General features: G+C 45.8%; 2 protein-coding genes across 9 annotated transcripts in view; both read left to right on the plus strand.

Moving 5' to 3' along the window:
• The window catches only part of RDH13 (retinol dehydrogenase 13), a 67,214-nt gene extending 47,033 nt beyond the window's left edge, over positions 1-20,181 (plus strand). For 7 of the 8 annotated variants that reach the window (XM_075596440.1, XM_075596431.1, XM_075596437.1 and 4 more), the window contains 5 exons: positions 7,236-7,391; positions 7,530-7,634; positions 9,172-9,384; positions 11,819-11,920; positions 19,841-20,181. In XM_075596440.1, coding sequence (XP_075452555.1) covers positions 7,250-7,391; positions 7,530-7,634; positions 9,172-9,384; positions 11,819-11,920; positions 19,841-20,070 — 792 coding nt within the window. In that variant the 5' untranslated portion in view covers positions 7,236-7,249 and the 3' untranslated portion in view covers positions 20,071-20,181. Of the gene's footprint in view, positions 1-7,235; positions 7,392-7,529; positions 7,635-9,171; positions 9,385-11,818; positions 11,921-16,532; positions 16,590-19,840 lie in introns of all 8 variants that reach the window. The other variant, XM_075596433.1, reaches the window with a different exon arrangement.
• Positions 20,182-22,024: 1,843 nt separating this feature from the next.
• The window catches only part of SLC30A6 (solute carrier family 30 member 6), a 30,287-nt gene continuing 25,623 nt past the window's right edge, over positions 22,025-26,688 (plus strand). Inside the window, 3 exon segments of the mRNA XM_075596441.1 lie at positions 22,025-22,153; positions 23,728-23,814; positions 25,893-25,977. Of these exon segments, the coding sequence (XP_075452556.1) occupies positions 22,052-22,153; positions 23,728-23,814; positions 25,893-25,977 (274 nt within the window). The 5' untranslated portion in view covers positions 22,025-22,051.

Below are 26,688 nucleotides of genomic sequence, written 5' to 3' on the forward strand. Positions count from 1 at the left end.
GGGCCTGTAACTTTTGCAGTCTAGTGGGTCTTTCCCTGGTTTCGGGATGATTGATATAGACGCCTGTAACATCTCCTTGGGGATGGGGGCACCCGCTAAAATAGCGTTGAATACTTGGAGCAACCTTGGGGCAAGTAATTTGATAAATTTCTTGTAGTATAACCCAGAGAAGCCGTCCGGCCCCGGTGCCTTTGAAGGTTTGAGTTCCTTAATGGCCTGTGTCAACTCCTCGTGTGTGAAGTCGGCATTTAGGGAGGCTCTGTCTGATTCTGTCAATCTCACCAGGTTGGAGCTAGCCAGGAAATCTCTTAGCTTACTGCTCGTGCTAGGATTATGTGCCACTTTCTCACCATTATAGAGTGTCTCATAGAAGGAGCCGAATTCATCTACTATTTTCTGTGGGTTTGAAGTAGGGGTACCAGATTTTAAGCGTAAAGCTTGGATGTTGTATTTAATTTGCCTGTCTTTCAGCATGCGGGCCAGCATCGTATCCGGCCTGTTTGCTTTTTCGTAAAATTTCCTCTTTGACCAACTCAATGAATTATCAGCCCTGGAGGTCAGTATCATGTTTAATTCAATTTTAGTGTCTTTTACCTCTTGTAGGGTTTGCGGGTCTAGTTTCTTTTTATGTTTGGCGGAGAGAGTTTGTAATTTAGTTTGGAGTGTGACAATTTTTGCCTCTCTCTCTTTTTTTCGTCTAGCCGTGATATTTATGAGGGTACCTCGGAGAGTCGCTTTATGCGCCTCCCAGAGGACCAGATGTGAGGAGACAGAGCCGGCATTTACTTTGAAAAATTGGTCTATCTCATTACCCACAGTATCACAGATCTCTGGAATTTTTAGAATGGATTCATTTAGCTTTCAGTTCGTTCCTGGTCTACCCGTTCGAATATTGTTGCACCGGAGCTCTATGGGTGCGTGGTCAGACCATGAAATATCATGGATCTCCGCTTGGGTGACCTTGGGGACCAGGTGACAGGACACTGCGAAGTAATCAATCCTACTGTATGAGCAATGTGGGTGCGAGAAGAATGTGTAATTCCTATCTGCTGGATGTAGCTCTCTCCAAATGTCTATTAGTTGGTTACATTTGAGACCTCTTCGTAGGGATATACCTGCTCCTTTATTGTGTAGGGTAGCTCCACCTGATCTGTCCATGTGAGGTTGCAGGACCATATTAAAATCTCCTGCTAAGACCACGCTTCCCTGTGCAACCGAGTTTAGGATTCTAAAGAATTTCTCGAAGAAAATTGCACTCTTTTCGCAGGGGGCATATATACAGGCGATTGTGATCTTCTGTCCCCTAATAGTTCCTACTATTATAATAAATCTGCCATCGTTATCCCGTTTGGTTATCAGACCTTCGTAAGGGATGCTATTACGGAATAGGATGGCAACTCCACGCTTTTTGACTTCAGCAGAGGCCGAAAAAACCTGGGAGAAGTCTTTATCAAGATATTTGGGGGTATTGGTTTTGCTGAAATGTGTCTCCTGTAGGAGCAACACATCTGCATGTTTTCTTTTATAATCTGTGAAGGCTAGTTTGCGTTTAGTGGGGTTGTTAAAGCCCTGCACATTGTGAGATATAAAAGTCAACGCCATTTATTGCTGTGTGTGACTACGTGCATCATTATGTTGCTTGACTTACCCGTGGCTTCCATGTGTAGGGCCGGACGATCACTGCCTTCAGGGCGCTTACTCGTAGATAGGTATTTGAGGGAAGGGTAAGGAGGGAGTGGGAGGCAACGGGGAGGGAGGGGGAGGGGGAGGGGAGGGGGGGACTGGGAGTAGCACATGAGGGTCAACAACAAGGGGATTGGGTTCACGACACATAACAACAGATACTGTAATGTACAAAAAACAAATAGGAACATGAAGACAAGAGCCCACTCCGGGAGCCCCCGGGAGTGGCCCTTGCGCCCAAGGGATGGATCCTTTGGCCCAGACTGACGACGGGATCTTCCCTGCCTGCTGGGTCCTGGCTTCCCTGGGACTTGTTTGCGACCCCTATTCTGTAGGGATCGTAGCGGAGGACACATACACGCCGATCAGGGAACTGTCCTGCCGGCGCATCTCCTTTAAACAGACAACAGTTAAATAACAGTATAACTTATAACTTTAGCAATAAAAAACTCTCATTTACATAACATCCACCTAAAGAGTTTCCCCCAAAACTCCACTTCTCCCTACTCCTCCTGTTTTTGCCCTCTATGTGACTATAGGTTGTAAGGAGCTCCGTGCCCCCCCAAAGGGTTCCTATTGTGCGGTCCTCGTAGCGCCAATCCCGACCACTCTTGTTGGTGAGGAGTTCAGAGGACCAGCTACCTAATTTTCATTATCCTCTTATATGTGAGTGTCTACTCTCTATATGGTAGGGTGCCGGACTCCCCTCCTTTAAGTGCCTCTGTGTTTTAATGTGTGGGTGGTGAACGTTTAATGTGCCGGTGGTCTGCATGTATTGTAACCATATAGCTGCATCCAAGAAGGCGGAGGGGCCACTGGCGCACATGACGCTGACGTTAGTCGACTACATGCAGACCTATCTCCCTATGGTGTTCCATATTCCCATGTGGGGTCAAGCAGGAGGCAGCCACCGATTCCCCAACCCTCGGATGACCCCGGCATGCATTTGCATCCCCCTTCCCCCGCCCACCAGCCCACTCCGTCAGCCCTCTAAGATCAGGGCCCCGTTCCCTCCCTCAGTGCTCCTGCATTGCTGACAGGTGAGGCGCCGACATATACCGACCGCGATATGCGGTCTGCAGGGAACGGGAGACGGAGCGGGGGGTGGTCGGGATCGGGAGGCCTGAACGGCAGGGGGCGTGGCCTGAGCGGAGGGACCCCCTACTCTCCCCCTCCTCCACCTTTCACGGGCTTGGGCTGGGGTTGCTGATCATAAGCAACACACATATTCAGTCACACACGCAGGCATTCTCACACACACACACAGGTTCTCTCACACACCCACAGGCACTCTCACATACATACACACAGGTTCTCTCATACACACACATAAGCTCTCTCACACACACACAAGTTCACACACACACACACACACACACACACACACACACACACACACACACACACACACACACACACACGCTCTCTCACATTCCCACAGGCACTCTCATACATACACAGACACAGGCACTCTCACACATACACACACAGGCTCCCTCACATACCCACAGGCACTCTTACATATATACAGGTACTCTCATACACATACATACCCACACACACATATGTAGGCAGGCACTTATACACATACACACGCACACACACAGACAGAGGCAGGCATTCACGCACTCAGGCACACACACACAGGCATCTAGACATCCAGACACATATACAGATAGGCATCTCTGCTACTCAGACCCCCCCCCCCACCCACCCACCGCACACTCCTCCCCGTTTCCCCCCCTCCCCTATGGCCCTCAGCCACATCGCGCGACGTGCCGGAGCCAGGGAACACAATTCTCCTGCGTCCCCCAGTGGCCGACGCGTCACCGCGTGCATTCAGCTGCGCAGTCGAAGGGGATCGGGACCGGCCCGGAAGGGTTCTCCCGCTGCGGGTCCCATCTCATTCTGCTCCCATCGCCGGGTGCGCCGCCTGGTGTGTCCGGCTGCTAGGTCTCGCCGGTTCAGGGACATATCTGGGTCTCGGGGGGGGGGGGGGAGTCCGGGTGCCGGTGAGACTCCGTTGGTGCCGTCTAGGGCTTCGGCTACGTCATCGCCCGGTGCCGTCGCCGCTGTGTCCCTCCGCGCATGCGTCCCGCTTCAAATCTCGCGGGAGCCAGTGACGTCATCGAGGCATCCCGCGAAGAGCAGGTCTGCTCCCGCTCGCTTCGGGGAAGGAGCAGGAGAAGATGGCTGCCCCTCAAAAAAAGTGAGTAGACCTGCGGGGGCTGAAAGTTTTCTTTATCTCCTTGGGGGGGTCGATGGGGGTTCCCGGACAAGCACCCCTTGGCTAGGGCCTTCCAGAGGATCCTGCTGGGGAGTTTGGGGGAGAATTTAGATGTTTATTGGGGTTGAATCGCAGAGTCTATGTGGAGCTCGGCGGTTCTTCCACAACTCTAGCTGCGGATCGTAGGCTCCCAGCTGCGCGCCATGAGGTTGAGGGGGCGCCATCTTCAGCAGCTACCAGGTGAGGGGGGCTTTGCGGGGGGCCAAGGACCTTACGGAGGAATCCCTCTCCATCCTCCACATGTTTCAGTGTGTGTGCAACACCGTTTTTCACAACCAGGACTGCACATGGGAACAGCCATCTGTAGCGCACTTCTTTGTCCCGGAGCGCTCTAGTTATGGGGGTCATTGCCTTTCTTTTTGCCAGGGTAGCTGGGGACAAATCTTGATATACTTGAAATTTGATATGTTCAAACTCCACTGTTTTCATCTCTCTGGCAATTCTGCATGTTTGTTCTTTTATCCGATAGCAGTGGAACCGCATAATGATGTCTCTGGGGGGGTCCCCCTGCTGGGATCTTCCTCTGAGTGCCCTATGGCATCTGTCTAGCATTAAGTCCCTTTCTGTCAGGTCTGGGAACAGATGCTCCAACCACTTAGCGGCGAAGTCTTCCGGGTCCGTGACCGATTCTGGCACCCCGCGCAGGCGGATATTGCAGCGACGGTCGCGATTCTCCCCGTCTTCAATCTTTTCCTCCAGGGATCTGATTTGATCTTTAAGGGTGGACACTTGTGTTTGTGTCTGGGATATGGCGCTGGTGTTCTCTTCTGACATAGATTCCAGGGTATCAGTACGCTCCCCCAGGGCATCCACATCTTTCCTTAGTGCCCAGAGCTCTGTCTTGAAGAACTTTTTCATGTTGGAGCAAAACTCCTTCATGTCTTTCCTCCGCACCACTGCCATATCATCCTGCTCCTCTGCAGGGCTGTCCATATCAGGGTCTGCTGCTGGATGCTGCTCAGGGGAATCATGAGTCCCGGCCTTAGCTGTACCTTTACTTTTAAAAAATGTAGATACTGGCTGTGTTTTTCTACGCACCGTTTTGGTAGAAGCCATCTCTGTAGGTTGATGTATGTTGCGCTTAGCTTTTATTAAGGAGACGATAGCGTTTTAACTGTTATTTTATGCTATTATGCACCGGGGGGAATGGAGCTCTCACTCTAAGCTGCCATTCACCATCGGGGGGGCGTGTCCTTCTCGTAACATTTTAACAGTAACACTATTGCGAAGAAGGGTTAAAGAGGATAACGTAATAATCGCTCATTATTTTGCGCGTTATTTTGCATTAACTGCGGCAATGAAGTCTGCTGCGTCGTGGATGTTGAATAAATCGCCGGGCAAAACAGTGGGTTTGCTTCTTTAACAAAAAAAAAAAGTGTAAGGTTGTGTACTTATTTGTGACTACAAAAATTGCTACAAATCCGCTTTGTTAGCTCAGTCATAGTCTGGCTCGGGAAGGCAACGTTTTCCCCAGTTAGGCCGTGCGTATAGTACCCGCGACGGCGACGCCGCTCAAAAACAAATACATTGCCGCCGCCACGTGCGCTTATAGTAAGCGCGACGGCGACAATGCGACAGAGCGACGTCGCGTCGCCAAATTTGGAAGCTGGCAAAATATTTGATTTTTCAAGGGCTGTCGCCTCATGTGACAACCCCTGAACCAATCAAATGTCAGAAAGCCCGCTACGCCGCTGCAAAGTGAAACATAATTTTCGCTAGCGGCGACGGGTGACGTCACGGGTCCCCCGTCACGGGCACTATACGCGCGGCCTTATGAAGTCAAGTTCAGTTCATCCGGAGGAGAAAATAATTCTGTCTCTCTCAACTCTTTGATAAAACGCAAACGCTGCGTGAAACACGTTAGAGGTTTTTTTTATCCCCTTGCTGTTTTTAATGTGCCAGGAATAAATGTTTTTGTACTAGTAGAGAGCACCTTAGCTGGTGCACTGCCTCACAACCTCTGCTCTCTCAACTATGGATTCTTCAACATTTTTCTTTTTTTTTTTAATATATTTAGATGTATTATATTTTTGTTGTGGCTGAGAGAGGATTTACATCCATGCCACATATATATTAATAAAGAAACTAGCACTGCATGGGGCTTGTGAAACAAGTGCATCACACATTTCAGAAGAAGGGCCTGTAGCTTGTAGAACGTAATCGCGTTGACCTCATTTATAATGTGTAAGGTTTCGATTAACTTATAAGATTTCAACAGGGCGACAATGGAATAAACGCTGCCAGGGGATGGGGGAAAAAGGAGACTGAAACTGGGACTTAAAAGGTTTGGGTGAAATTTGGGGTTCAAATCTTAGAAAAATGCAAAAATCCGAACAATTTCCCAAATAGTACGTAAAAATGTTTTGAAAATTAAGAATAGTAACGTATTCTGTTCTTAATACAAGCATCACATTCGATTAGTTGTTCATGTTTCTGATGATGATGGAATAGGCAAAGTAAAAGTACATTTTTATGGAAGACAACGCATGAGGATGCGTGGTGGAACAAGATGGCAGAACCGATTTTTTTTTTTAGTATGTAACCAGATTGAACAGCACAGTTTTTTTTTCCCACAAAAAGGTTTTTATTGGGTTACAGTACGGCAATCCAAGCTGGTGATTTTGTTTTTGCCCATTTCTTTAACATAGGATTCAGGCAGGGGGTCTCCGGAGCTGATCTACATTAATTTCAGCTCCGGTGACCCCCTGCTTCCAGAGATACTTCCATATTGGGTGCCGGTAGCCGCTCCGCCCGGCAAGCAGGGATCACGTAATGGTGATGTTTCAAAGCTTCCACGCCCTGCCGTCCAATAGGAATCTGTGACATCATTAGGTTTGGCTTTCTAAACTTTGCCAAGATACCTGCACCCCCTTTTGGAGGTCTGTATCTCTTGAAGCCCCCAGAGCTGAAATCAATGTGGTTCAACTCCGGAGACCCCTTGCTTCAAACCTATGTTAAAAAACAACAATAATAATAATAATAAAAAAGAAAGCAGGAATAGCCCATGTAAACACCCTTTTAAACACTCTAAACTGCAGAGTAATAGGTTTGTTATTCTGATTTATTTTTTATTTTTTTTTAATTGCAAGGTCTCAGTGTCACAGAAGGTAACCCAAAGAAGCGACATGTCTGGTCTACATCGCTGCATTAGTTATTTGATAAAAGTAACATCTCTTTAGCACTGAAATACTTAAGATAAGTGTCTTGAGTACAACCTTGAGCAGAAACCTTTTGTCACTAACCTGTTCTCTCTCGATGCCTGCAGGGGGCAGGATAATTATGGCATGTCGGGACATGGGGAAGTGTGAGGCAGCTGCGAGAGAAATCCGTGGCAGTACACTAAATCACAGTGTGTTTGCCAGCCATCTGGACCTAGCGTCAACTAAATCAATCAAGGAGTTTGCAAAGAAAATACTAGATGGTAAGACAGCATCTTGATAGGCCCTAGAAAAACAAGTGTAGCGTTGTGGCAGAGTGTGATAAGTTTTAATGGACAAACATGAGATTATTTTATGTACAGAACTTTTTTTTTTTTACCTTCTGTGCATGGTTTTTGTAGAGGAAGAACATGTAGACATCCTCATTAACAATGCTGCAGTAATGAGGTGCCCTCACTGGAAGACGGAAGATGATTTTGAGATGCAGTTTGGAGTCAACCACCTGGGTAAGTAGATAAAGCCGCGATTTGCTACACACAGGCCGAGTTACTCCTAGAGTTTGTGTCGGCTTACCGTCTTGCTCCCATCATAAAGGTGGGGAAATTGAAGTGCTTTGTGTTTCATGCAAGCAGTGCCGGCTTATCCACTACGCACACTAGGAACGTGCCTAATGGTCTCCAAGGTTAGTGAGCCCTCATAGGTTATGGTGGGACGTGCTGAGCTCCCCAGCTCCCCATGCAGCAGAAGGCGGTCACTGACGTGTGAGTGTGTAAGAGAGAGAGGGGTGTCTCTTACCTTCTCCGGAGCAGCCCTCCTCCTGCAGTGTCGCATTGTCACCCAACGTCGTGATGCTGCAGGAGGGCCACCACGAGGGAAGGCCCCCCAAGTCTTTGTGCCTAGCGACCCCAGAGAGTCTTCATCTTCCACTGCAGGAAAGTTTTTTGCAGCTGAAAAATGCTGTCGGATTTCCCCCTAAACACTCTGTGTCAGTATATGGTTGGATATCTGGAGATCCTTGAACTCCTGTTTTCACGTATGCAGTAAAATCCGACCCCACAAGATTTCCAGCAAGAACTAAAAATGGCCAATGGGGACTTTCCAAATGTGTGACTTTCTTTACAAAATTGCTGGCCGAACTGGGACACATTTGCACATGTCTGTCAGCATGGCTCAAGTACATTGAGACGTATTACACATACAGTACCTCTGAATTCTGCTCCCATTACAACAGCACAAACATGTCCTTTTTCTTACTGGTGCTGTGTAAAACACCAGGTTGAAAATAAATAATGTATGGGTTTTTATTGCTTCAGGTGAAATACAAGCGAAAGGGGCTAGTAATGAATATCAAGACACTTTCACCTTTCTGAAACTTCCAATGAAAGAGGTGACATTGCAAATGGCGGCATAACATTGCCACACAAGTTTTGCAACAGTATAACTCTTTGTGCGACAGACACATTTGGCTATGCTAGGGATTAAATCAGTGGGTTCCAACCTTATTTTGGTTAAGGAATCCAATAATTATATCTTAAAATTCTGCGGCACCCCAACCTTCTCTAATAGTGTGTCTGATATAAAATGCATTGTAAGGAACCCCAACCCTCTCTAATAGCGCATCTAAAATCAGATGCATTGTAAGGATCCCCAACCCTCTATAATAGCGTGTCTGAGATCAGATGCATTGTAAGGAACCCCAACCCTCTCTAATAGCGCGTCTGAGATCAGATGCATTGTAAGGAACCCCAACCCTCTATAATAGCGTGTCTGAGATCAGATGCATTGTAAGGAACCCCAACCCTCTCTAATAGCGTGTCTGAGATCAGATGCATTGTAAGGATCCCCAACCCTCTATAATAGCGCGTCTGAGATCAGATGCATTGAAAATTCTTCTGTATTTGATACAATTTTCAAATGACCTGAAAATTGCAGGGAACTCTCTAGGGACGCCCGGGGAATCAAGGGTTCCTTGGAACCTTGGTTGAAAAACACTGAGTTGAATCTAAGTTGCTCTCTTGATGTACTCATTCCCCCCCCTCCCAGGTCATTTCCTCCTGACGAACCTGCTGCTTGAGAAGATGAAAAATTCAGGGGATAGCCGCATTATAAACGTCTCTTCCTTGGCGCACATAGTGGGAGATATTGACTTGGATGATTTAAACTGGGAGAAGAAGAAATACAACACAAAGGCAGCTTACTGCCAGAGCAAACTCGCCAACGTCCTCTTCACCAACGAACTGGCCAGGAGGCTGCAAGGTGTGTGTGCAGCTGCAGTCCCAGCTCTCCGCCACGTGACGACACAACTCTACTGTTTCTCATGTCTTTGCCAAAGGGAAAAGGAAAACGTGTATTTCCCTTCTTATACTATATAAAATGAGGAACGTTACAGATTAACGCCTGAAGGTTTAGCTCTGAAAAGTAGCACAGTAATACACAGTGGAGTTATACATACAGGCGGTCCTCGGTATCCGGCGTTTCTTTTTTCCAAGTAACGGATTATCCGACGGGTCACAAAGAATTCCGCAGAACGCATTTTCCCACGGAACGGAGTATCCGACGCTCGCGGCCACAGATTAATGACCGAGGACCGACTGTACTGCTTTTTGTAGAGGGTGGTATCTGATTGATTGATATATTGCTGCAGCAATCTAAAGTTGCAGGGATCGGGGTGAGGTATAAAGTCATTTAAACAAAATACATAGAAGCGCCCATTTTCTGAAGTTTTGGGAGTTTAACTCGTACACTGTAACGCTAGTTGCGTGTCCCCTGAGCATTTCCTGATGATTTTTAAAAATGTTTATTTTGTGTTAAAAATCATTGTTTTCTTAATCTCTACCTTCTGAGGTTGACATGGCTTCGAGGGGGGGGGGGGACATCCAATTTAACCTCCCGGTTAAAACACTTGATACTGTATTTCAAATGCTCATATCTCCTGAACGGAAATAAATGAGCACATCTAGAGATGACAGACTGCTCAGGACGGACGTATAGTAGTAAATAATTCATAGGGTGCTACACTGTTGAGATGTAAAATACAAAACCACAAAACGAGTGTAGACCCTATCAGAGATATCCGTGGGTCTCTTCCCATCTTGTGTATTTATATAAACACATCCCCTGAAAGGGCAAGATAAATTTTTTTAAAGTAAATATATTTAAAAAAAATCAGGGATCGGGGATGGCTGCTGCTTTAAGAGGCAAACACATATTTCTTTTCTTTGGCAATCTTTCTGGAAAATAGAAAAATACTGGACAATATCGCAAACGAACAAGGTGATCACAAATAATATAGTAAGTAAAGGGAATTAAAATAAATCAATAAAAGGTTAGGCCGAATAATGGTCTGTGCCTCTATGGTGACCACTTAATGATATGACGTATTTCAACAGCTTTCATCTGACCTCCATAAAGATGGAGTTTGTGAAATGTTCAGTCCCAATTAGAGGCTAATTCAATATTGTCCGAAGTGGCCGTGTGGGTCATTTTTGGTCAGAAATGACCATTTACTTAATTGGGGAATTTCAGCTGTGAACGGCCGCTTTGGTCAATATAGAATAAGGCCTGTAACCCTTTGAGTGCCCCAGCACGTGTCATTAAGTCATGGGGACTGTCACTCTGGGGCCGCTGTGACCTAGTGACTATGTCATCCTCAAAGGGTCTGGGGGTTTATTGGGGTTTGATTGCATCCTGCGTTCTCATTGAGCGCAAAACATGATCTAACCCGTGAGCACTTCCGTTTCACAGAAAATGACTGCCACAGTCACGTACTGTAGATGTGTAGAACGCCAGTGCATCAGGAAGACAAGTCCTTAGTGTATTCGTAACATCTGCAGCTGAGAAGCTCCCAATAATCTGTATAACACAATAAAGTTACCCTAATAGGATTTAAGGGACTAGTACTTAATGCCACAGGCACCAATAAATGTCCCATATAGTGAGAATGAAGGGTTATGGCAACCCACAGGTATATCTCACTTTTGAATTGCAGAATCCAGGGAGTTTTCTTCAGCAGGAATAGATAGCGTGCAGTCCACCAGTAACAGGAGAAAAAACGGCGGTGCACTGCCAAGAAAACCAGGAGGAGGCTCACGGCAGCAGAAGCAAAGAGTTAATTATGCCATAAAAAGATTGGACAAAGGTCCCCCCTTGCCCCAACAAGTAACCACCTACGCGTTTCGGGCTCTATGCCCTTTCTCAAGGTGTGAGAAAGGGCATAGAGCCCGAAACGCGTTGGGGGAAGGGGGGACCTTTATCCAATCTTCTTATGGCATAATTAAATCTTTGCTTCTGCTGCCGTGAGCCTCCTGGTTTTCTTGGCAGTGCACCGCCGTTTTTTCTCCTGTTCCTGCCACAGTCACGTGACTGATATGGAAAGCGGTCATGTGACTGTACTGTGCCGGAGTGGCTGTGGTACTCAGGCACCACAACCTCTCCAGTACTCAGGGTTAAATGCATCCATGAAAAGGGCCTGAGCCAAAACGGAAGTGACAAAGTTCTATGCATAAAACACATCTGATTGTAACATACTAAGACCTGTGAGCTTTGCTGAATAGAGAATTAGTACTTCAGTTCACAGCCCTGGACTTTAATTGTCCCGTGTTTGCTGTGTCTTCTCTGCTTATTTTCTCATCTACTATTTATTTACAAATTGGGATTTATAGTAGATTTTTTTTTCTTTTTGGATACACAGGCACCGCAGTCACAGTGAACTCCCTTCACCCAGGCGTGGCAGATACAGAACTGGGTCGGCACACCGGAATGCACCAGTCTACATTCTCCAGCTCAGTGTTAGGTAAGCTAAATTAGAGGGACAGCCTCTGCCCCCCTCCCACTCAGGACGCCAGTGAACTAAGGACAGTGGCATATTTATAAAACAAATAATGGAACCTTTTTCCATAGCGAACAAAAGCTTTTGGTAGGTTTAAAAATTTTTCATGCCTTTTGCTGATAATACTATATGACAGTTCCCAAAACGAGATTTCCTGAACCGGGGGTCCCCCATAGTTTATCCTTGGTCCCCTCAACCTCCAGAGACCCCCCCCCCCCTCCCATCCAAACCCTCCCTCCAACCAAGTTTCCAACATATTCCAATTTTTGTGCCACCTTTGTCACAAAAAAAACTACCAATAGTATTATTGTTTTATTTATAAAACGTTTTACCAAGAAGTAATATGGCTACAGTGTCATGAATAGACAGTGGCGATGTCATCTCCCGATGATGTTGTAACTTTCTATTGGCTGCTGGTGCAAGCCCATTCTGTGTCCCATGTGGACAGACATGCTCAGTGATCAGGAACCATGGTTTTGCCGGACTGCTTCTTTAATATCTTCTTCAGCGTGACTACCTTTTTTAATCTCTTTGTTGCATTGTACTATACTCACTGGGTCCTCTTGGTGTTTAACTTCCCTCCAATTAGTGGGTCAATCATTTAGGACTCAACACTATGTTCCAGTGGTTTATAATGGCTCATTTTGGGGGGAAAGGTGATTGTGATTGTGTTGTGATTTTATTTGTACTGTTTACTTTGTAATTATAATACAAAGCTCTATCTTTATTGGCCCTGGAGCAGTTGTAGCTGTGCTTGTGATACATTTTAATAGAAAAAATATGAGCTCTTTGTTGATACAATGATGGTGTATTGCAGGGGAGCGCAAACTTTTTGTGCTGCGCCCCCCTGTCTCTCTGCCCCCGGCTCTCGCGCCCCCCTGCCTTCCTTCAGGCTCGTCAGATGACGCTGCGTGGGCGTGTGACGTCAGGTCACATGGTGCCGCGGCGTCTATTGATGCCGCGTTGCCATGGCGACGCAACACAGACGGCTGAATCCCGGTAAGTAAACAGTTGCAGGGGCCTCACGCGATCCCCCGGCATTTAATTTAAATGCCTGGGGGAAGAGCGCGGGGCCTCTGCAACTGCCCGCGCCCCCCCCCGCACAATCTCCCGCCCCCCCTGGGGGTCGCGCCCCCCACTTTGCGCACCGCTGGTGTATTGCACCGAGCTTTTGAAATCTAACAGTTCTCTTTGTCTTTTGTATAGATAAAGGATGGTACCGTGTTGGCTTGTAGAGTAGATAGGAGAAAAGTGAGGTAGAAGTGATACCACTAATGGCTAACTGGTTAAAAAAAAAGTGTGTGGGTGTGTGTGCTGAACACTCGCATTTGAAGTGAAACTTCTTTGTCTTTTGTCACTGTTTTGTCACAGAAATTGTATTTGTGATGGTAATTGTTTTAATTAAAAATCAAAACACAATTTCAGTGACAAAACGCAAATAAGTTTGACTTAGAACGTGCATGCTCGGCACACATCCTGTTTTAGCTATTTGCACTTCTATATTTATACTAACTCTGAATTCCGTGTGTGTGTGTGTGTGTGTGTGTGTGTGACTGACTGCGCTTTTGTTTTTAAAAGTTTTTATTTTCCATTCATTTGAAAAAGTTTTCTTCAGGTCAGAGAATCTCAAGCAGGCTCTCGTCTGGGGAAGCCGGTGGTGAGTCTGTGAGAAGGGCGGGGGTGGGATCTCACGCAGGCTCTCCCAGCAGTGCAGTCTGGAGAAGCCGGGGGGAAGTAGGGTGTCCAGCACAATGCAGAGAGCTGAAACTGGATCAGCACATCTGCAGCATGTGGGAGGTAGTCAGATAGCAGCCCGGGCAGCAGCAGTGTGCGGAGCGGGGACAGAGGAGGCCAGACCCGGGGAGCCAGAGCACGAGACACTGGGGACACAGGGCATAGTCCTGAAGGGAGAGCAGGTGTATGTGTGTCTGTCGTCCGTCTAGCACTGACTCCTCCTGGTGGAAGCTGGCAGCACTGCCGGCCTCTTCTGCCAGGAGTGATGTCACTCCCGTTACCATTGACTTCCGTCTCCAATGAACTACAGTCACACCGCTGAAGAAGTTTCACATCAAAAGAGTGACAGCTTTTAGGACTAATGTCCTTTCTTCAAACAGATTTTTTTCAAAATAAACTGAAATGGAATATCAAATGTATACAACATTTATCTTAGTAACAGTGGCGGATTTCCCATTAGGCCGGATAGGCCTGGGCGGCAAATTTCCCTTTTTCCCCCAATATACAGAAGCCCCCCTTTCTCCCTCACTGATTGCCGGGGGATAGCGTGGGGCCTCTGTAACGTTCTTACCTTCTCCTGCCGCGCCCTCCTCCTCGGTCAAGGTCGCGGTGTCAAATGACACTGCGACCGCACATGGCGTCGCATTGCCATGGCAACGCAACACCATGTGTCGTCGCGTCACTTGAAGCTGAAAGAGGGTGGCACTGCAGGAGGACGTGGCACCAAGGTAAGTGCCCATGGGCAGCGGGTTTTTAAGTCCACAACTGCCTAGTAATACTAGACATGTATGTCATGGGAGAGGGGGTTTGGCCCGGTATTAAAGGGGTTACACCCCATTTGGCCACCCCCTGCTCTCACTTGGGAAGCAAGGGGTTAACTGGACTGCGGTCCAGTAATGTGTTTTTACCCTGCTTCAGCACCCAACTGTATATTCCCCTGTAAATGTGTATTGTTCCCATTCCAGGGTCTGCACCAACACATACACTGTGATCTATGCGGGAGGGAAAGGGTTAGTGTTAATTCAGTGATTATACCCCTTTGTTCCATTTTCCCGCCTTTGCAGGCTCCATTTTGCAGCTCCCCATAGGTCACCGTTGCAGCTCCATACGATCCTATGGGGAAACTGGCGATTTGGACCCATTTTCATCGGAAGAAAATGCAGGTGGCGCCCGAGAGGAGGAGCGGCGGTTCCTCCAATTTAAGTCAATGGAGCCATTCATTTCAATGGGGATCCCTCGACGCCGACCTCCAGGAACGGGTTGGCAGCCATCCAAACCGCAGACCGCAGAAGCGGATACAATATCTGAAAAAGAGCTTTTGATCGCATTAGTTCAAGTTCAAATACAATTGGCGTGGGGAACTTAGGTTCTAGGGCACCCAGGAAAAAAAAATATTTTTGTCCCTAGACCCTAGGAACCCCCACACTCGACCACCACTGGGTCCGAGGATGAAGGACCCCCATAAAGGGTCGCGCTCGCCACGAGGGTCGCACCATTGACTCCAATGGTAGCGGAGGTCCCATTGAATCCTATGGCGGCGCCGGCCCATGCATTTCCTATGGCGGCGCCGGCCCTATTGATTCTAATGGAAGAAAGCCGCGTGGCTTTAAAACGGCTAAGTCCGAAAGCGTGTAAAGTGTAAGCCTATATCTCCGGTTCTGTGAGTACCAGAGGGCTTGGATTTGGGTCGCAGGTAGTCACTCTTCCGGCATGACTGCATGGCCATTTCCAGCCCTCTCGGATCAACCAGACGGACTGTAGGCAAATGTGAAAATTGTAATTTTACCATTGACTTCAATGGCGGAGTTGCTCCATTGAAAGCCTATAGCGGCGGAGCCCATTGACTTCAATGGCGGAGTTGCTCCATTGAAAACCTACAGCGGCGGAGCCCGTTGATTTCAATGGGAGAGTGAAAAGCAGAGATTTCTTTTAGCTACAGCGGAGAATCCTGCATTAAAGTTAACGGGATTTTAACTTGTTTTTTGTATCTCCGGTTCTGGGGGTCGTGGAAGGCTAATATTTGGCCACTATGGCAAAGGTCCTCTGGCAAATTTCAGCCCACTCAGACCCACAGAACGGATTATTTTAATATGTGTAGATATTAAAGAATGTATTGTATTTTGGGTCTGGTAGAAAAACCCAGAGCCCATATGGTAAGTTAATGCTCAGGGGGGGGACAAATGGTCTACAATAAACCCCCTGATCAAAGGCTCCCCCACCCTGCTTGTGTATGCTAGCACAAAGGAAAGCAGGACGTGGGTACTTTATGATAAGTGTTGTGTTTCACACCTTGGGACAAAGGGTTTCCTGGCCCAAGAAGACTTTCAGATGCCAGTCTTGTGGGAGGTGGGCTAGGGAAATAAGCCCCGATTAAAATAATATCCACCCAGTGGGCATGTATTACGGTGCCACTCAAGTGAGGTGGCAAAGAGGGATTGGGTGCAGATAATTGTTCTCCAATGACTTGCACTCAATGCCAGGGTATAGGAGTGAAACTCCATATAAACGAGTGTAAGCTCTATACCCATTGTCTTGTCGTGATGTCTTCATTTTTAACCTGTATTGCTGAATGAATTGCCAATCCTGTACCTGATTGCTTCATTGTCCAACCCTAAGTAAGTGTCTATTTTGTCTGTTATTTTTATCATCTTGTGTGTCCTCCTTCTTTAAGGAATACAGTACACTATATTTATTATATCTATGTCGTGTTCAATTCAACCCAGTTATTTTGGTGTCTATTATAACCTATCACTAGCTACCGTGACAATGTGTGTCTCCCATTCGTGTTTCCCACCCTTTGTTGGTATTCCTCGTCATTCCCCCATATGTTTTTTTTCGGTAGGTCTGGGATGGGTGTCCTCCCTAAGTCCATACACGCGCTCTAGAACTTAGTTTCTTGGTGAGTAGCGTGTTCGCTAAAAAACCTTAAATAAATATGTTGAAAGCTGGCTATATTTAAAAAACAAAAAACAAAAGCTGTGTGTGTGTTACGCCGGTGCTGCCCGCAGACCAGACCCGTCCCTTATACTGAGGTGGGGACGTATAGGAACACACACCCTCAGCAGAAGGAGCGTATCCGGAGTGTGGTGAATTAGGCGTTGCCAGGCCAGGTGGTGTTTGCTAGCAATACTTGCCGGTACCAGTTAAAGAAGTTCCGTAGTCGTAGTCCAAGCCGGGTTCGAGGGGTATCAGAGTGAGCATTGTCCAAGGAGTGCCGAGATCGAGAGCCAGAGGGGGTAGTCGTACAAGCCGTGTCAGAACCTGTGAAAACACTAAGAGAATCCAGAAGTACTTCCATGCAGAGACTATGTCGAGCAAAGACTGAGAGCAGAGAGGAGCTAGATAAAGCAGGAAGGTCCAATTAGGAACGGGGGCGGGACAGGAAGAGCTACAGGGAGACACTGCAGATTGGTGCAGGCATAACAGGCCAGGTGAGTCTTGTTGGTAACCTGAGTATGCCCGTGCAGTGTGCGGGGGCGGAGCCTGAGGTCCGGGGGATGGGAAGAAGAGTGTGCAGACTGAGCGTGCTCCGTAACGCGTGTACGCGTGTGGACCGAGCTAGTGGATGGTGCAGGTGTGCGCGCGGGAGGGCGCGGGCGCGCCCGGCGCTGAGCAGAGGAATCGCCGAGGGAAGTGAGTGCTCTGTGTGGGGAGCACAGAGAACGGCGATTCCTGACAGTGTGCTGTGCACGCGCATAGTAAGTGAAACATCCGTGTGTTGTCGGCAACATATAAAGTAACAATAATATTAGATGTTGTTATAGATGTTTGTAATAAAATGGAATCATTTTTAGATGTTACAATTGTATAGTTTTATTTTGCTTTTAAAAATCCATACTATCATTTTTAATACATGAAATAATCGACTTATGATAACTGAAGTAAGATACATATATTGTCGATTCTAAACGATCTAAATGTCGTTGAAAAACTGCATCAATAGTGGATCCGGATGTTGTAGCTGCTATGGTTGGATTGGTGTTGAGAGTTAAATTGAATTTTTCTTGTAGTAATGTAATAAGTGGTAGAGCTTCTTGAGATAGAAAGTTGATGTTAAAATCACCAGTTAATATGATGGGTAGTTTGTCATAATGTTTGTTGAACAAGCCTTCACCTTCAATAGAGTACGGTAGTAGAATGAACCGAATGAATTTGATGATATTCTGTACTGTTTGTTTGGGGAACAATATATGACGATGGAGAGGACAATTTTGCCATTAGGTAAGATATACTCCTCTGCACATATGTCTCCTATTGGTGGGACATTAACTGCTAACCCTGTAGTCTGACGGTCAATGATATGCATATGAGGCCTCATAATATGTCTATTGTTGTGTTTGTTATGATATATAGCAACTCCACCGACTATGTCCTTAACATTGATGTGTGGAAAAACAGTTTGTATTAGTGGAGCATATTTCTCAGCAGGTGTTTTGATATCATTTTTGAACCATAATCTTTGGCAAATGTCACATTCGTATCCAAACATGTTGTTTAAGAATGTTCTTTCAAAGTGTCGATGAGCATTTAGATTTAAATTATAATTTTCATATGGTAATAAAGTCTGGTCTGGAATTTCATTATTATGTGGTGGATTACTGTTAGTACTTGCCGACGGAGTAGGGCTACATGAAGGTAAAGCCACAGTTGTGGGTGTTGTTTTCACGTTTTCAAGTTGTTTTTTTCGTTGTCTCCACTCTCTGTTACGTAGTAGGCGACTTATTGGTGTTTGTTTTGGTGTTTTCGTAGCTCTAGTACAAGCACGATACTCACGCACTCTTTCTGTGTTAGTCTTAGCCATTTTTATTTTTGAGATTATTTTGAGATAATTTTTTTGAGATTATTTTGAACGTAATTTTATTTCTGCGCATAACTGAATTCCTCGTGTGTGTGACAGTGTGTGAAAGTGTATGTCTGTGTGTGTGTGACAGGGTGTGTGACACAGGGTGTGTTGGTGGGTGGTCTGCGCTCCGTGTCCTCTTCTCCTCTGCTGCCCATGCGCGACGCACTACCGAGCTCCAGAAGCCTCTGCGCATGCGTGCCGGAGAACTGAGCGATGCCAGACGCTTCTGCGCATGCGTGGCGTCCGTCACCAGCGCCATCACTACTGCACATGCGCGGCATATGTCAAAGGGCGTGTGGGGGGAGCGGCGGCCGTTAGGAGCGTGACGTCATTTCCGTTTCACATTTTCGTCTCCATGAAGGAGTTTTGTTCCATCAAAATTGACAATGTGCCACTAAAGAAGTATCACTTCAAAAATACATAACATTTTCCTAAGGGCTTCAAGATGTTTTCGACCCAGCCAGAAATGTTTTCAGCAAGTGTGTCGAACCAGAAATAATCGGACGTCCTGGTTTCCCCTCTGTTTATTTGGGACACATTTAGAATGAACCTAGTTTGGGGTTAACTAGTATCAGGCCCTGGGTATGAGTGTGGATGGGAGCCCTTTGATGATCCTTTTGTGTATATCAAGTGGGATTTTCTTGTAGTTTGCAGTAGGTTCTAATATGAGTTGTTGGTGCTTACTTTATATTGTTTGATATAATAATTCCAATTTCTGACCCATTGACATTAATTCTTTGGCACTATGTCACTTTTTGCACCAAACGTAATTACATTTGTATAGCCAGTCGTGCTCGTAAGTGAGCCTTGTATAAATATGATATGCCAGTTCTGTTTATCTTGTAAAAATCAGCCAGAAGAAATGCCCTTATTAGCTTTCACTCTTGTTAACCACTAGTCAGCCATTAAAAGGTATAGCTTAGTTTTGTATTGTCATTTGTGTAGCTGACCTGTCTGATTACAAACAACAGACTATACAAATACATATTGTAGACAAATAGATGATTGAAGCAAATGTGGATATATTTGCTTAGGTAATGTAATGATCTTCTATGGACCACATCGGTTTTCAAACAAAAATTGTGCAGCACACCTTTTGTTCTGTTATTTTAACATTCATTCTGTTTTTACTCCTGGCCAATTTTTCCAAGTTATAGTGGTTTTCTGTTGCTAACTTTCAAATGTTATACGTACGACGTATGAACTCTCTTGGGGGATTGCAGCTACGTATAACTTACACTGTGTAAATGTATAATGTATGCGAGTCTTGATATGTCCTATAAACACAGCACGTGTTTGTATTTCAGCACCCATGTTTTGGTTTGTGATCAAATCAGCCAGGCAAGCAGCACAGGCCAGCGTGTACCTAGCAGTAGACAAGGATATCAAAGGGATATCGGGGAAATATTTCAATGGGCTGAAAGAAAAAGAACCAGCTCTGCAGGCCCTGGATGAGGAGACGGCTAAGAAGCTCTGGGAAGAAAGTGCCAAACTTGTGTGCCTTGAAGATGCATTAAGAGCATGTACAGCACAGTAAAACTCAGATTACAATGGCATTTAACACGTTGCCAGTGATGGCTCTGAATGCAGATCTTTCTACTAAACATGTATTTTAATATTTAAAATAAACATGAAACTGTTATAAAAATGCAGTGCTGTTGTCTTTCAGATGTGTATCCAAGTACTGTACAGTTATGATATAAATAAGGCAGCAGCACCTCCTACAGTATGATATTCCTTGTGTGTTTGTTTAACATGTTATTTAGCCAATGGCTAAAGTGTTGTGACTTATTGATGCAGGGATAATACCATTTGTGGGCTAACTGCAAAAAACGACTTTTTAAATAAGTGTTATATTTTTATTAGGCTATTGATGCTGATAAATGTGACTATTAATCCCAATGACTGAAGGTCACTGAGGCATTCGCTACCAACAAAAAGTCTGCAATGCATTGCAAATCAATATCTTCCATGTCCTTCAGGGAAAAGAAGGGATGGATAAATTAGACCTGACAGGCTTTTCCAGTGACTTACTGTGTGCAGGTGACATTTTGCAGAGCAATACATCGAGAGGTTGAAGTGGCCTAAACAAAGCAGTGGTATTGTGCCTGGTTTAAAGGCGAAAAACAATCCTATGTTTATTATAGGCCGACGGTGCACCTGTGTGATAATGTATCTGATGCCTTTGAAGGAGGTGAACCTGTTTCAAATCCCCGTGTCAGCTCTCCTTGTGGCCCTGGGCAAGTCAGTTTATCTACTTGTGCCTCAGGCACCAAGATTAGATTGCAAGCTCTTTGGGAAAGAGACTTATTGTGCCTGAAAAATTCTATGTACTAGTCCTGCGTACAGTTGGCACTATATAAGAAAAGAATGCTTTGGACATTATTTTAGAAAGAAAACAACAATATGTTACATAATAGACGAGGTTGGAAAAAAGACATACGTCCAAACAATGCTAAATTTAGACGACTGTATGCTACAAATATAGGAACGGAGGGATTATATTATTCCACTTCTGCTTTAAAAACCATATGTAACTGTGTGCACTTAAGAAAAACAAACAGTCATTTTGCAAATAAAAAACATTAAACTCCAACCACTGCATACAGTCAATGCCTCGCTAATTAACACACTCGTTATTTCACTCCCTTCCCCCGGTGATATTTAGGCCCCTTCCCCCGGTGATATTAGACCCCTTCCCCCGGTGATATTTAGCCCCTCCCTGTGATATTTAGCGCCCCCCCCCCTGTGATATTTAGCGCCCCCCCCCCCTGTGATATTTAGCGCCCCCCCCCCTGTGATATTTAGCGCCCCCCCCCCTGTGATATTTAGCGCCCCCCCTGTGATATTTAGCGCCCCCCCTGTGATATTTAGCCCCCCCCTGTGATATTTAGCCCCCCCCTGTGATATTTAGCCCCCCCCTGTGATATTTAGCCCCCCCTGTGATATTTAGCCCCCCCCTGTGATATTTAGCCCCCCCTGTGATATTTAGCCCCCCCTGTGATATTTAGCCCCCCCCTGTGATATTTAGCCCCCCAAATATAACTTGTCTGCTTTCTCCCTGATAAACACCCCCTGTTCCCAATGTCTGTAGCAGTAACTGCGCCCCTTGTGGAGAAAGCGACCCGTAGTTGCCAATCACAATATGGCCGCTGGTGGTGCAGTGTAATAGGCGGGGCCCAAAGCGAAGCACCACCCATACTTCGGCGCTCCTTAAACTTCATGTCGTAATATGCCTACTCTGAGCGGCCATCTTTGATCCTGGCACCGGTCACTTAAATACTAATACAAAGGCCACAAGCTCGTGGAAGTTCGAAAGTTGGGTCGAGCCACAGAGAACAAAACAAATGTCACACGTCGTCGCCCCCCCTTTGTACTGTTTTAGCCGCTCGATTTCGCCTCATTTAGTTATTGTGGCCGAATCAAAGATGGGCCGCGGCCACGTCACACACCGGTCACGTGGGTCGGCGCTCAGTGCGCTCTCATGCTCACAGAAAAGGGTCCCGCCTGGTCACGTGATGGGGCCGTGCCAATCAGGGGAAAGTCAGTCCGTCACCATGCCAACACGGGAGCTCCTCCCCCGGCCCTGGGCTTCTTCCGGCCCTGGGCTTTTCGCCATGGTGAGTTGTGTGTGTGTGTGTCAGAGAGGAGGGAAGAGGGCAAGTGGCTGACATGTTAGGGTGAGGGGGGTATCCAGGCGGAGCTAGGGCAGGGAAGCAGCCATGGGGCAGAGCAGTTTTATTCTGTGGGACAGGGGAAAGGTCACCTAATGGGGACAGGGAGGCCAGTGGCTGCCACAGCAGCACAGCGGGAGCTCACTGACTGCTTTGGAAAGACAAATGTAATGAAATTAAATAAAACAATACACTAACTACATAAGCACACTGCAGGGTGGGATGTGTGTCTGGGGGGCTGGCCGCTGAACATTGCTTTGGGGAAGCAGTACCCGGAGCTGGGCTTGGGGGGGAGGGGGGCAGCTGTCACTTTGCCCATCATTGCCTGCCTGAGGAAATACTCATCACTGCTGTGTCCTGCTGCTTATGAATTAACCAGCATTCAGCTATCTAGGGCCATGTGTGCTAAGTGCTGCTATGCCGCAGGACACCCCCCCCCCATTCATTTGACTGGATGGTAAGGTTGCCATGTCTCTGTGCACGGGAAGGGGGTCTTGTGTAGTAGCACCGCTTAGTAAATATTGGATGGGCATATTCATGTGGGTGGGCCGTGGTGTGTTTTCCGGCATAGCATTGCTTAGTAGATTTGGGCTGTAAGAGTGCTGTTATTGTTTTTTCGTATATCCGTTTATTGTTCCTTTCTGCCGTGCTGTTTCCATGGACCTGGCATGCTTGTACTCCATTTTTTTTTTTTATCCCACTGTTCACCACTAAACATTCTTTCCTTTAGTTAAGCAACTTAGTCACATTTAGAAGTGGCTCATTTGCCTGGAGACACGATTCTCTTTTTTTGTGTGTGTCGTTCCTGCTTTTGGTTTCCAGTGAAATGTCACAGGAGTTCTTTTTGTGTTTGGACATGTGGAGACGTGAGGTTTAGGGAGCTCTGCACATACTATTTTATTTATGAAGAATGTTTTAATAGGTCCAGCAGAAGCCACAATCTGTACTGAGTCTAATCTTACCCCACCCCCCCAATACTGTAACTAACTTTACACGTCTACAAATGTAAGGGAAGGCAGGAAACACATTTAACGCATCAGTTACTATACAGATATAATTCATAAGCATTAGGGATGTGACTTGATGGAACGTTTGCTGGATGTTGTGATTTTTGTATTTTTCATTTGCTGCTAAATATGAAAGATCACAAGATCACCTCCTGTGCTCTGTTCATAATTTCTGAACTGAAAAATGTGTTTGCAAAACATGAAGCCTAAAAAGCTGCAAAAAATGGCATTACTTGTCAATGGTTTTTTTTTTTCTTTTCCCCCCAATAAGTACTGCAGGACATTGCTCAGTTTTGCTATATTAATAACCTTTCTCACTTATTGACTTGTGAAATGAATCCCCACAAAGTTGAATTGACTAGAGATTGTGTTTCATAGAATCAAATGTGATGACGTTGGGTCGTATTTGGTACAAACTCATCTTTACTAAAATCAAAATGTCCACTAATGTGTAATTTGTAAAAAGGACTTGCTATTTTTTTTTAATAACTGTATATATTTTCTTTCATTAAGGGGACAATTTATCTTTTCCGAAAGACACAACGATCATTATTGGGCAAGTTAACTCAGGAATTTCGAGTGGTAACAGCGGACCGAAGAGTAAGTAAACTCCAAGCAACACTGTTCATTTCTCTTATGTGGCCTATGTGAAGCTTGCCGTTCAGTTACCATGCTGCAGTCTGTTTATTCTTGTTAAAATGCGGTTATAACCAGCACAGTAACTGTTAAATATACCTTCTGACTTATCTACTCTTACAACAGTGTCGGTGAGACTCCCTCTTCAAACCTTAGGCCTTGTCTAGGGTGATGCTGGGCGCTCGCACTCAGCGCGATTAAACACATTCCTACAATGTGTTTGTCCAGCGTGAGCATGCACGTGAGTGCACGGCGCTCAGCTGCTTGGCGAGACAAATCAATTTGGTTTGCCGCTCGCTGGCGTGGTACGTGTGCGGTTCGTACAATGAGGACGAACCAGCTCTGACATGGCCACGCCCCCTGACACGCCCACCCCCCTATAAGCGGAACCAGCAGGCCACGAATCGCCCGAGCAAAAACGTCACGGAGCTCGAGCCCCAGCGCGCTCGCATTCACCCTGCCGCGGCCTAAAGCAGAAGCAGAAGTCATGTGAGATTCAATTATCTAGTAGAATATGATCAGTAATGGTGTACAAAGAGTGAAATGTGAAAAAGCGCGACACAATAGTAGGTCAATAATTACCAGAAAATAAGTAATTGATGAACAAAATAATATCAGGCCACTAAAGTGACGAGTGCAAGAGGGTTATACATTTAACCAAAAATTTAAAAACACATCCTACAGTGATCCTTATAATAGAGACTAAAATCCCAAATAGTGAACGTGAACATCAGTGTCTGCTTCGCAATGGTAGTTCTGCAGCTTTCGACAGCGATCAACCACATCCAATAGTATCTAGATGAACAGAGAGGGCGCATACCACATTTGCTTAAATCTGTGTGAAAATGGAATGGTACAGAAAAGCCTCGAGATGGGCACACTCACAATGGTAGTTGATAAAAGCGCATTGTGAGATTAAATGGAGGATCAGAAGGTCTAGTGACATCCACAAAAGGGAGCAACCACAGATCAGGGTCTTATATGTAGCCACAGCAGTCCCGGCATGAAATAGATATTAGATAGCAGAAGGATATGAAGTTCCCAGAACAGTATCACTACGATGAAACCTATTACTAAAAACAATTTACAGTAATTTGTGCAAATTGTTTTTAGTAATATGTTTGATTGTAGTGATACTGTTCTGGCAACTTCATATCCTTCTGCTAATATCTGTAATTTACTACATTGTATTACACATGGGGATATGGAATTGCTGAGACCTAGCATGAAACCTACTGTAACTCTACCACTGCGATGCTAACTTTATTTGTAGCCTCTTAATGCTGGACAACCTGTTTCTATTTTCATATAATTGTGACCAATTACAATGTACAGCTGTAGTTGGTTGGGAATAGATTACTTAAGGACTTCTGACATCAAACTAGTCATACCCCTAATGAAGTCACATGATTTGTGATGAAACGCGTTGGGACAGCCCCCTACCTGCGTGTTGCGTCAGCACGCAAGTGCTTTTGGAGTTTCACGGAGGTTCCAGCTGTCCCACATTTCGTGCTATAAGCTACACTCTCTCCCTGACGGCTTCTTTTCACGCTGGGACGGCTGTGGCTCCATATGAGACCCGGATCTGTGGTTGCAGGGACGTGTGCGGCGATTGTCCCCTATTGTGGATGTCACTGGACCCAAGAAATTAACAAAAAAGGCAGGGCACTACCCATATGCAGGCTTAAAAATGATTAGAGAAGCGTCCCCATAAGTAAAAAAAAAAAAGGAAAAATATTTAATGGATCATGACATACAAAGGCAAGTAGCCTACACCTATGCGTTTCACGCCGAGGCTAGTTACAAGCGGAGGCACACCAAGTACCCCAGGACGTGTGAGTCACCTGTAGGACGCTGAACCTCGACATTGGACTTGGTTAACTGGCATGAGGCACGTTTTTAGTAACTTGTATCTCCAAAATGCAAGGGTGGCGTTGCTAAAAACTGCAGTAAAAGGGCTTTGCAATGCTAAAAAGGAGACCTTTTTATTGGGGGTAGAGCGAATTGCTGCTTTTAACAGCGGTTTTCTTTCCGTTTTACAGTCCTGGAAGATCTTGTTGTTTGGTGCAATAAATGTGATCTGCACAGGTTTCCTGCTCACATGGTGCAGTTCTACAAACAGTATGGGTACGTAAAGTTGATTTGCAGTTTGGATGTATACTTAACCACCAGAGGGACCACGGACCTACTGCACTTCTGGGTCATGTGATACGCTGCAGGAGCAACCGCAAGGTGCGACCAGGCCCTGATGTCGGAAACGGTAGTGGCGGTAACTCGATCACCACCTAGAAAAGGAGCAAGTTGCCATGACGTACCTGGCATGACATAATGGCTTCTAAGGTGTCAGTGCCCTTGCAGAACCATGTTATTAGGGCACTGTTAAGGTTAATGGATAAAACCAAATACAAATAATTGTGGCACACTTAGACTGATTTTGATTTCCTCCTACGGCACAGCAGAACAGGACACTGCTCCCTATTCTGTTGTTTGTTAACTTTCATTGGGCTTTACCAATAAGGACTCTTCTACTTAAGAGGAAATCATATACAGTGTTTAAAGGCACATTGATCCTATATTTGCTGGTTCAATTGATGTGCTAGAAGCACCAAACCAAAAATGGCACCATCTGTACCAGTGCCCCAAACAAGTACTGTGGTTTGTTGAATTGTTACAAAACACTAATGTACTACCTTTAATGGGATAACAAACCTAAACTAGCTACATTTTAAATTGCTGTTTTAACTAGAGGATCCAAGTTGCCACTGTGGGAAGTCAAGTTTTAAGAAAGTCCCAATTACAATTTACGATGTAAGTGCTTAAGGTTTATCGTGATCAGCT

This window comes from Ascaphus truei, chromosome 4 (genome assembly GCF_040206685.1).
Source record: "Ascaphus truei isolate aAscTru1 chromosome 4, aAscTru1.hap1, whole genome shotgun sequence".
NCBI classification, from domain to species: Eukaryota; Metazoa; Chordata; class Amphibia; order Anura; family Ascaphidae; genus Ascaphus; species Ascaphus truei.